This window comes from Xyrauchen texanus, chromosome 12 (genome assembly GCF_025860055.1).
Source record: "Xyrauchen texanus isolate HMW12.3.18 chromosome 12, RBS_HiC_50CHRs, whole genome shotgun sequence".
Taxonomy (NCBI): domain Eukaryota; kingdom Metazoa; phylum Chordata; class Actinopteri; order Cypriniformes; family Catostomidae; genus Xyrauchen; species Xyrauchen texanus.
The window spans coordinates 30,595,321-30,607,973 of record NC_068287.1 but is presented as its reverse complement, the minus strand read 5'-3'; the positions used below and the strand labels follow the sequence as shown (position 1 = coordinate 30,607,973).

General features: G+C 39.1%; 1 protein-coding gene across 1 annotated transcript in view; it reads right to left on the bottom strand.

Annotated features, from left to right (window-relative positions):
- Positions 1-12,444, bottom strand: part of LOC127653071 (germ cell-specific gene 1-like protein) — a 35,611-nt gene extending 23,167 nt beyond the window's left edge. Inside the window, exon 1 of the mRNA XM_052139581.1 lies at positions 12,059-12,444. Within this exon, the coding sequence (XP_051995541.1) occupies positions 12,059-12,347 (289 nt within the window). The 5' untranslated portion in view covers positions 12,348-12,444. The remainder of the gene's footprint in view (positions 1-12,058) is intronic.
- Between the last annotated feature and the right edge of the window lie 209 nt (positions 12,445-12,653).

Genomic DNA, 12,653 nt, shown 5'->3' with positions numbered 1-12,653 from the left:
ATGCCTTCGTTCTCTGCTAATGTGGAAGAAACCTTGGTTCCTGTCCCTAGGGCCAGTGTTGGGAGCGTCATGTCGCCGGAAAACCGTTTCGACAGACGCCTCCCTCACTGGCTGGGGCGCGGTCATGGACGGCCGCTTTTGCCAGGGGTCTGTGGCAGGACCATCATCATTCTTGGCACATAAACTGTCTAGAGATGTTGGCTGTGTTCAGGGCTCTGAGGAGCTTCCTTCCAGACATCAAAGGTTACCATGTCCTAGTACGTTCGGACAATACATCAGTGGTAGCTTATCTGAACCGACAAGGAGGACTCAGATCGCGCCCTCTGTGCAGACTGGCGCATCAGATAATTCTTTGGTCCCAAGGGAAAATACTGTCTATCAGAGCATGTATATTCCGGGGTTCAGAATCAGGGAGCAGACATCCTGTCGAGGCAGGGGCTGAGGCCCGGGGAATGGAGACTTCATCCAGAGGTGGTGAAGTTGATATGGGACAAATTTGGACCATCAGAAGTGGATCTATTCGCGTCTCGAGAGACGTCCCACTGTCCACTTTGGTTCTCCCTCTCACATCCAGCCCCACTGGGGTTGGACGCCATGGTACAGGCTTGGCCGAGGCTTCGCCTGTACGCATTTCCCCGATCGCTCTGCTCCCGGGAGTCCTGGAAAGGGTCCGCCAAGAGGGCATCAGTCTACTTCTGGTTGCCCCCATGTGGCCGGCCCGAGTATGGTTCTCAGACATAATTTCACTCCTGATAGCTCCGCCATGGCAGATTCCTCTGAGGAGGGATCTGTTGTCTCAGGCGGGGGGCACAGTCTTCCACCCTCGTCCAGAGCTGTGGAAACTGTGGGTCTGGCCCCTGAGGGGGTTCAGTACCTAAATGCTGGTCTATCAGCGGGGGTGGTTGAAACCATACTTGGCTCTAGGGCTCCGTCTACTAGGAGATTATATGGCCTCAAGTGGAATGTGTTCTCCACTTGGTGTAGAGAACATGAATTAGATCCAGCTAACTGCCCGGTGGCTTCAGTTCTGGAGTTTCTTCAAGATCGTTTCTCTGCGGGTCTCTCCCCTTCCACACTTAAGGTGTACGTGGCTACCATTTCGGCGTTCCATGCACCACTGAGTGATGGGCCTCTGGGGAGGCACCAGCTGGTCATTCGTTTTCTCCATGGTACATGGAGGATGAGACCGACAACCAGGTCCAGGGTTCCTGCCTGGGACCTGGCGGTGGTTCTCGAAGGGTTATCCCTGGCCCCCTTCGAACCCCTTCAGTCGGCTTCGCCCAAGGACCTGACGTTCAAGATGGCTTTTCTCTTAGCTATTACCTCTCTAAAGAGGGTGGGTGATCTTCAAGCCCTGGCAGTGACGCCAGCTTGCTTGGAGTTTGCCCCTGGCGGAGTTAAAGCCATTTTACACCCGAGACCTGGCTATGTGCCTAAGGTGCCGTCTAACACGGCACGGTCTACGGTCCTGCAGGCTTTTTATCCTCCACCTCATGTGTCGGCAGAAGAAGAGAGGCTCCATTTGCTCTGCCCTGTCAGATATTTGAGTGTTTAACCTCGAGAGGTCCTCTTCTTGGAGGAGGTCGGACCAACTGTTAGTGTGTTTTGGGTCACCTAAGAAGGGGCTCCCTGCCTCGAAACAAACCATTAGTAATTGGATTGTTCAGGCTATTATCTCGGCCTACAAGGTGCGCAATTTGCCTTCACCTTTGGCCGTGAGGGCTCATTCAACTAGAGGCATGGCGTCCTCTAGGGCTCTCTTATCGGGAGTACCCCTCCAGGAGATCTGTGAGGCAGCCGGTTGGGCTACCCCGCACACTTTCATCAGGTTTTACAGTCTGCACCTCCCTAGTACGCCTGGCGCACGTGTGCTCTCGTCCTAGCTGAGTGCCTGAGTTCAGTTTCACCCTAGGGCAGGCCTTTTTTTCGGTGCGTGGCCTAGTGGGCATTCGTTCCCCAAAGAGTCGTTTTCAACGACGCAGTGCGAGTTCCCTCGGAAGGGAACGTCTCGGGTTATGACTATAACCCTTGTTCCCTGAGAAGGGAACGAGACACTGCGTCGTCCTGCCACGCCCCTCAAGGCCTGAGAGCGGCTTGCTTCATCGCTAGGCTAATGTGTATGTGTACCGGCGTCACTTTTATGCATCCGGTTATGCCGTCACATGTTACGTCATGACGCAACACCAATCAAGATTGGAATAGTTTCATTCATAATTCAGAGGCGTACGCTAAGGAGCGTTCCCCAAAGAGTCGTTTTCAACGACGCAGTGTCTCGTTCCCTTCTCAGGGAACAAGGGTTATAGTCATAACCCGAGACGTTTTCCTGACCACTACCCCATTTTTCCAGATTAGCCTGGCCAAAACTCACACCATTTGTTGAGCCAATGCTGCTATGTTTGGCTGGTTGTCAAACAAACAGAGCAATTTTCTGATTGCACCAAAGAGCCACAGTGTTTACAGTGTTTGTTTTTTGGGGAAATCAATGTATGAAGTACTTACGTATAATTGTCTCTTAAGCTGGGACAGGAGAAAGTCACAACAATTAAATCTCTTCTTGTTATTTCTGAATAAGAAATGTTTAATTTCACAACCGAGAACTTTTGACTTCTTTATGTCATGTTAAATTTGTCATCTAAAAGTGTAGAAGCCCTGTAGATGCCTGCACACCTCTAGACTTAGTGCTCCATGAAAGATACTGTATACTCCAAAAATGAGTAAACAAATTAAACTGTTTAATTAAAAAGACAGTCCTATGAGTCTCTGGGCTAGAACTGAAAGACACTTGTAGAGCTACTGGTGCATCTTTTCTGCCCCTTTCAATTTGGACTTTTAATTAAATTGGGGAGGATAATTTGAGGCTCAGGGCTATTGCTTGATAAAACTTTACTCTGCAACTTTGAATGATAAACTAGTCCATAGAGAAGGATTGAAGGTCCTAAGCTGTGCCTAAAAGAGAGAAGACAGAAATAAAATTAAAAAAAAGCTGAGAAACAGAACAGAACTCCTGCGCCTCATGGTAGTCTTTCATCTCAGCCCCCTAAAAATCTGTTAATGTGATCTCTCTTCACATTGACGGAACACAGCGGCAACATGTGGCAGAGGTTATTTTAATCTGAATACTCCATTTTCCAATCATTAAAAACTGTCAGATTAAAGGGATTGTTCACCAAAAAATACAAATGTTGTCATCATTTAATCACCCTCATGTTAGAACACAAGTGGAAATTTTAGGCAGTATGTTAGTCCCAGTTACCATTCACTTTTATTGCATCTTTTCTCCATACAATGAAAGTGAGTTGTGAGTGGCTGCACGATTATGACGAAAATCTTTATTGCTGATTATTTAGCTTGATATTGAAATTGCGATTATTCGTTTAGATTAAATACTTTTGGTAGTGCAACTGCATGCCATATACTTTATGTAGGCTACACATACAGAACACGCTGAGAATTGTTCCTGAATGGCTTGTTTGCATAAAAAACAAGTGTTTGCATCTTTTGTTTTACATTTTGAGTAAATTATAAACAGAAAGGGCGCATCACAACAATACTAGAATACTATGTCATTTCTGATATGCAAATAGACTAATTTAAACATATTTTCTGGTTATCTGCTGCATTCATGCACATAATGGACCCAAAAATGTTTTAAATAAAAAATCTTGACACTACGGGAATAGATCTAAATTGAAAGACATAATTTACACTTCACGATTAGTTAACTGAAGCAGCTGTAATTGTAATCTCGATTATTTTTAATTGTGCAGCCCTAATTGTGACTGAAGCTATCATTCTTCCTCACATCTCCATTTGTACTCCATGGAAGAAAAAAGTAATACAAAACATGAGGGTGAGTAATTAATGACAGAATTTGTATTTTTGGTTGAACCATCCCTTTAAGTATCAACCTTGGTATGTTCCAACATCATCAAACTGGAAGTTGGCATGTTGTTTCTGAGAGTTCCAGTACCATTGGCAACATTATCAGTGACGAGTGCAAATTGGAGGTTGCATTTTTCATCCATTATATTTTCACTCCACGGATAGTTAGGTTTAGGTTTGGGGTTTGGGTGTTCAGTTAAATCCAAATATAAAATAAGAATTCTTCTTCATTGTATTACACCCTGTACAGCTGAAAACATCTAAATTCACAACTCGGTTTTTGCAACGCTCCATGGACATTTCACCAAGAAAATAAAGCTCACATATGCCCATATGCCCAACATCACTAACCACTTTGGTCACTGGGGGCAGTGTTTCGAATTTTGGTAAGAATAGTTGCCTGATGAAGAGTATGCAACCCATGATAAAAAGTTCTTTACCAACGTATCAAATTATACAGGCAGCAAAGTATGCGCACTGACAGAAGACATTTAATTACAGGTAGTGAATATATTGTGCATACTGGGTAACTGTAAGACGTCTTGGATTCGGCATGACACAAGAAGTGCTGTTAGACTCACAGACATGCTCTTGAAGAAACACACTTTATTGTATTTTTAAGAACAGATGACAGAAAAGCCATCTGATGCACTGTTTGTTCAAGGCATGCAGTCTTGTGTGGAACATTACATTTACATTACATTTATGCATTTGGCAGACACTTTTATCCAAAGCGACTTACAGTGCAATTATTACAGGGACGATCCCCGGGAACCTTGAGTTCAGTGCCTTGCTCAAGGGCACAATGGTGGTGACCATGGGGTTCGAACCACAGACCTTCTGATTAACAGCCCTGTTCTTTAGCCACTACGCCACCACCATTCCCAGGATTCTCACACTTATTTCAGTCATCTGAATTTTTTTTTGTTGCCAAGAATAGTATCGTCTATGACAATGCTGCAAATGCCCTCAGACCAACTCACCTCAGGAGGTTAATTGAGTTCAGTTCGCTTAATTTCCACAGAGCAGTTCGTTGTGAATGTAACTCTGCAGGGTCACTCTATATATAGACTATACATCTGTGATTAAATCATAAAATAATAAAAAAACATGTTCACCTCAAACCATGATTTATATTTCAGTGATTATTATCATCATTATAACTGTTACATTTGCATTTAGAATTGTTTTTAGATCTTAGTATGTTTTAGTAATTTTCCGCTGTTGTCATGGACGGATAGTTGCCTGAAGGTAAATGGAAAGATGGTTATCTATGTTTTTTTGACCACTTTGTTATTTTATTTGCTTTTTGAAATGAAATAACACAATAAAATCCAACCAAATATGCCACTGTTGCTGATATTACTACTGAAAAACAGACACACAACAAAACAAGTAATAATTCTCTAAGCCATAACATCTCAAGTACATAAAGTATGAGGCAGAAATAAGGCTGAAATATTAGAATAGCCCCAGGTCTAAAGTGGAGTTATTATAAACACAACACTTTTTCACTATTTCTCACTATTTATGATGAAAATCTTACAAGTATGCAACGAAAGCTGCACTAATAATTTCCCAAAATAATTCATATATTGTGACTGTGTTTCATATATTTGGCCCTGACATTACAGCAATAACAATAAGTGGGGTGAAATTTTGCTGCACTGTGCCCCAGTTCAGAAAATACATTTAATCTGTTCACATTACCGCAAGACACAACTTTGCAGACAGAACAGTCATAACTCCGGGCTTGTCAGATGCAGACAGCACTCATATAGTCAGTATACAAAACTTTATGTACTGCATCATCTACTGTACATAACAAGCCACACAAGCATTTCAAAGTTTTATTACCTTCAGAAGTCAAGATTTACTCTAGCATTTTAACTTGGCCAAAGTACAAAAAAGGTTCAAATGAATGCTGATAAATAGCACCCTCAATCAATTTGACACACAACAGTGAAACTCCATCATTAGAAACATTAAAATAAGGATGAAGGAATTGCCACTAGTGGTACCCAGAGTGATACCAGATATAAACTCAGGACCATCTAGGTTTAGAATTTGACTGATTGCACTTTATGTTGCATTGAACAGGACAGGGATTCATATTCCGGCTTTCATATCCTGAACCTTCTAAGTGCACTTCTTTTCTTGTTAAATCTTCCCTGAGTTTTTCTCTTAGTAAATACGGCCCTGGAGGGAGCTTAATTCTTCTGCCAGGCAAATAATTGGCCCATGGTAACCTCTACTCAGTTTAAATAAGGGAATCTCACTGCACCAGGAGAAATATATTAAGCAATTCCAAAATGGCTAGTGATGCAAGAACGTGAGTAATTGAATTTCTAGTGGGCTTTATTTCCCCAGTTAGGTGAGTCACTTGTGGTAATCATTTAATTCATTTCAATGACATGACATTTCTACAATGATCAATTATAGTCAGTTTATTTAAATATACAGACTTATTTGTAGACTAGGCATTCATGTTTAAATAGAGGTATTTTAAATGTTTCAGAACTGTTTGAAATAACATTGATGCTACATACTGTATATTATATTTATATCTATATGCTTTTAACAGCTAAATATTATCTAGGGAACATGTGGTGCAATGATAAGGCTCTCCCTAGCATCAAATACATATGGAAAAAAAACATGCGATCCATTTGCCAATGCCTACCCAGAGCGAGCAGAATGACAGGCTGGCCCACTCATTATGGAATTAAAAGCTCTAATCATCTTCATTCAAACCATTCCTGTTCTTCCAATACCCCATTTGAAAGAGCCCTGGCTTTTGATTGGCTTCTAATGTGCTTAATCTGCTATCTAGGGTTGGTGGAGAGTAAAAGCATTGGTAATGAGAATAAATGATTTGGTGGCCATTAGCATTATTCTGTGATACTAAATGATCAGGCATTGTGCACAGAGAAAAGATCTTTAAGTACTTATTATTAATTACTGCTCCACATTTTCATCTTGTCTTTAAATTTGACTATAATATTTCTCTGAATAAAATATAATTCTTGAGACTTTTTCAGTTAAAATGGGGCATTGGTTATTGCTGATACATAACATGAATAAATTAATATAGAATTAATATTTATATAGCGCTTTTCTGACACTACACTCAAAGTGCTTTACATACTGAACAGGGACTCTCCTCAACAACCACCAATGTGCAATATCCACCAGAATGATGCGATGGCAGCCATAGCGCACCAGTACGCTCACCACATATCAGCTTTTGGTGGAAAATAGAGAGTACAGTTAAATAGCCAATTCAGGGATGGGAATTATTGGGAGGCCATGATTGATAAGGGCCAATGGGGGCAAATCAAATTAGGTTCAAATAAACATAACTCTTTACACTTATTGATGCCTTTTGGGAACGTAATTTATAATCAGCATGTTAAACATGTTTTGAACAAGCTCAAATGAATGCAATATACAGCTTGTAAATAAAATCATTGAGCATTGCAAATTTACAGTAATTGCATTTTATACTTCCCAATTATGATACCAGTCTACCTGAGAATCTACAATTATCTCAAATGTAACAATGCTCCACAGAGGAGATAAGAATAGATTCTATGTTATTTTTAAGTTGTCTGCTCATAGACTCCACCACCTTACACTCTGAGCTAAAAATTAATATAATATTCCACATTTAAACTGATTCTGTATTTTCATAAAGAATCATAAACTCACCAAGATGTTCAAAGAACTGACAAGAGCACTTGGTATAAAAGCACTAAGCTCTTCTTGGCTTTTGTCTTTGCACTTGAATAAGCAACTCAATTAACTGAATCATCTTCAGTATTGTCACTACACCAACAACAACAACAACAACACAAATATATGTACTTGCTGTTTTGATACAGAAGTGTCTGCATGGTAAGAATGCATACACAAATGTAATAGGTTTGTAATATTATGGCAATGATGATGAAACATCATTAAGCAGAGATTCATCTGAGCTGCTTGCATGAATGTGTGATGAGTTTGCAGCACAAAGCCTGTCTGACACTGTTGTCAGATTAATCCTCAATCCCATTGATCCTAGAGAGTGGCAACATCAACAAAGCTGACAAAAATAGGGTAAAAAACTCATCAAGTTACAACTTAATCTCCATCAGCACAATCATACACTGACCTTCTCTCCCTCCCTTGACAAAGTCTCTTGGATTAAATTTAGTACAATACTGTACTTCTTTTCTATTTCTGTCTGTGCATTAAGGACATTTTGACAGAGCATCAGTGACAACACTGGTCATTGTACATTGAAACCCTTGATTTTGTGTTTGTCTGATGACTGGATGCCTTTCCTGCACTGAAAACAATTACTAGTAAGATTTGCATAATCTGTATTTCTCAAGTTTTTGCACACAATTAAATCTTAATGGTATAAAACTAAGTAAAATCTGATTAAGTTATGATGTAATATTGATCAAAGTGTAAATTTAACCTAAACATTTCAGTAAATTCAATTACATTTACTTACAAATAGGATGTACAATACATAGTGCTTAAATTAATTTAGTAACATATAAAGAAACATCTCATTAGAACACATCGCATTTTTAATTTTCCTTTTAAAAAATCATGTACTGCATAACATATGGAAGCCTCCCACAGGGAAACTTAATCCATGCAACTTAGTCTACTGTATGGCTACATTTACGTGTAAACTAATACCCTATATAAAAAAATGTATAATTTAATTGAAGTAAACTAATTGAAAGGGGGGAACAATCTCATAATTAAATAAATATTTTTTCTCCAAAGCATGTTTGCCACAATTATTGGCACCCCTACAAATTCTTATGAGTAATATATATCTGAAGTATATTCCCATTCATATTTTACATTTTTAGTACACCTGAGAGACTAGGAACATGAAATTGTTCAGCCACGACTTCCTGTTTCACAGGGGTAAAAATATGAGGTAACACACAGGCCAAATTCCCTTAGTCCTCCATCACAATGGGTGAGACTAAAGAATATAGTTATGGTGTGGAGAAAAATGTTGTTGAGCTTCACAAAGTGGGAAGTGGCTATAAGAAAATAGCTAAAGCATTGAAAGTTGTGGGGTTGTTTTTATGCCAGAGGTCCTGGACATGTTGTTCGAATACACTGAATCATGAACTCTATCAAATACCAACAGATAAACAAAATCTAAACCTGACTGCATCTTCCAGCAGGACAAGGATCCAAAACAAACATCAAAATCAACACACACACAAAAAATGCTTCTCTGACCACAAAATCAAGGTTCTGCCATGGCCATCCCGGTCCCCTGACCTGAACCCTATAGAAAACCTGTGGTGTGAACTGAAGAGGACAGTCCACTAACGTGGACCTTAGATTTTGAAGGATCTGGAGAGATTCTGTGAGGAATGGTCTCAAATCCCTTGCCGTGTGTTCTCCTACCTCATTAGTCATTATAGGAAAAAACTCAGAGCTGTTCTCTTGGCAAAGGGAGGTTACACAAAGTATTGAATAAAAGGGTGTCAATAATTGTGCCAAACATATATTTGTCCAAATAATTTTTTGATAAAACTTGTGGTGTTTTTTCAATTGTTTGATATTCATTACAGGATAGATTTTTGTGAATATTCTGAATGAAGATCAAAAGCATAAACAATAAAGATATTTTTTACAGCCTTCTTTGCTCATATTTACCAAGAGTGCCAAAAATGTTGTCCATAACTGTATAAGGAATCAAATCTCAGATTATTCACAAAGAAATGTGATGTTTTAATGTGTTTATATATATATATATATTCTCTAAAAAGAATCGGTTCATAAGAGTAATTTGTTTAAATTGGACACTGAGCACGCTTGATGTTGATATGTTCCTTCTGCGACGACAAACTCAATAAAAGACGTGTTTCCTTGCCATTATTTTGCGATATGGTCTTTTTATCTCACCAACATTCAATTCAGACTGCAAACGGACATTCACAACTCGAGGAAATATTTTTTCTTTTGACTTGGGGCTGTAGATTCTGCAGTGGGAGAGCACCAAAGTTGAAAAACAGTGCAAGGAACTGACGTTTCGCATGAAGCCAAGACGTAGGTACAGTTTCTTCTGCTTCGCAATGTGTATGTACTTATGGTTGAGTGTAACATCATCCGTCAGCAGCGATGGCACACTTTGGTCAAACTGGTACTTCTCATGTCTAGCTGCAATAATAATTTCTCTGAATATTTGCATTATCAAAATATAATAAACATACTATTTACCCAAGCTACAGTTTAATCTCCAATTTGCCTTGACATATAATAATTGCATTATAAACCTGCATGTTAATGAAGCTTATAAGACCACATCACACTGTATTACTAGCAATGAATACAACATAAAAAGCTGTGCATACAGACCTCAACACTTAGTGTACAAAACACCATGATGGTGACAATCAAATGGTAATTATAGTGATCATGAATGGGTCATTTGGAGTAGAAAATGAAATAAGAAATGCACAAAACAAAAAGTTACCAAATGTAAAAACAAAATTAATTTAAAAAATGTGTAAATAAACTTGCCAACATTAAGCTCATTAATTATTCAAGCCCTGTGCATGCTGGGACCAGCTTCGAAAAGTTATGTAAAATTTTACATATTTTATTTAACAGTGAAATTGACTCAAATTAGCAAATAAATATGACAAGATTTTTTACTTTAGGATTAATACATGACACATTATAAAAATAATAACCAATAAATAATAGTTACTCATAAACTATAAGCTATTAATTTTAACATGTTTGAATATAGAATTTACTCAATATTTTCAAGTTCACACTTAAAATAAATGTAGAAAGAACTTAATATTGTCTGCTATTTTAAATACACAACAAAATATTTTTTTTCCAAGTCCTTTAAGTCCCTCATACTACAGTGCATTGACAAACTGAAATCATATTGACTTTTTTAGTCTTTACAAACTTTGCATAAAGAATAGCATCATATTGTCAAACCCAAATATTAAAACTGCATATTTCTCTCTTATTTCTCATAAGTCTCTCAGAGAGAGCACTACTGAGTGAATAATGAATAAACATTTTCTTTTGGAAAACAAAGCCCTTTTTTTCCTCTATTTGATATCTTAATCAATCCATACAAGCCCATCATGCAGGCCAAAGGTAAGAATTGTCTTTTTCTGTCCAACTGCTGTTCAATGTTTGAATTGAAGCACCAAATTTCTGTAATGTTGGATATAAATATTAAAAATGGTTCTCAGTACCAATTAAATAACATTGAATTAAACGTGTGAAGGAAAGAGATACAGATAAAGAGAATGACAATGCATGTTCAAATCCATTTTGCAGGATGTCCTTTAATCTTTTGTCATTCCACTAACAAACACTACCCTGAAGTTCTAAACAGAATTCGTGACAATAACCTGACTGAGTTTGCGAAAAAATAAGGGCATCCTCAATATGAAGCTAACAGGCTGTCCAAGAGCTACTTATTCTACACTGTTCGACAGGGAACGTTGTTACCTAAAGGTGTCCTTTATAAAGTTCCTCAAAACTCATCGAGAGTAGAGTAAATCCTGACAGATGTTTCCAAAGCTGGTGGCGCGCAATCATTCTGTCGTTTACATCCGTTGCGAAACACATTCACATTGTTGAAGTTTCCACACTGCGCAAAAATACCAGAAGATATAAAAATAATATTTAAAAGCATACATACCACTTCGTTATTTAGACAGAATACGATATTCTAGCAAAAATAAAATTTTCCTCGCAGACAAAATAAGCAAGCAAGTGAATGCAATAGGGGCTGTTCACACCGAACGTTTACGCTATATGTAAAATGCGCTAGACAGACGCCTTTTTGACAGTCTCGCGATTTTTTAGACGCCGTTTCAAGATCAAAATCATTAGAAACGAGTCTCGAGATACCTGCGTTCTGTTACAATTGTCGCGCTGCGTCTTTTTAACGCAAGAACTGTTCGGAGTGAACGCCCCGTTTCGCATTATTTTTTAACAATCTTTAACAAATGAACAAGGGTTACGTTTAAAAGTAATTCCTTTTTACTTATTTGACATTTAAATTACATAAAAAAATAAATAAATAAAAAAGCCCAGAGAGTAGGCTAGTCTCAAGAAATGCAGTTAGAATTTAAATGTAGTGGCGGTTGAAATCTTATCGAACTCTCACCTCCTCCGTGGATATTCTCCTCACACGAGTACCAGATCCCCGTGTGAAAGTGCCTAAACAGAAAACGGTCGTCACCCGTTTCCCAGCTATAGTGAACTTTGCTAGGGTCTGTCTCGTTCACCCCATAGTCAATACAGTTATGCCGTCTTTCCTTACTGCAGTTGGGTTTGGGGACCCTCTGAGTCCCTTCGCACCAGTAGGTCGTGATGAACGCCGTCGTTGAAAATAAAAGAGCTAACAGATTTAAACCCACAGAGAGCAGAGCGCGGCATTTTCGAGTGGTCTTCATAGTTCTTCATGAGTTCTTCTAAACCGGGTTGAAAAATATTTGATTGCTTTGAGGACGATGGGAGAACGTGGTAAGGAAAGCGCAGCGGTTGCGCTCACCTCACCTCACCTCTGCTCACCGGTCCACAATGACAGCGACAGGTTGGATTTACACATAAGAAATGAGCGTCACTCTTCAGATGGGCGCGTGCAGGTTTTAAAGACGCGTGAAGCGTAACATGCCGTCAGATGTCACTGCAGTGAGGAAGATCTCTGAGGCATCTTTGAAGTAGGCTACTCGGGTCTAACAGTTGTGATCTCTCTCTCT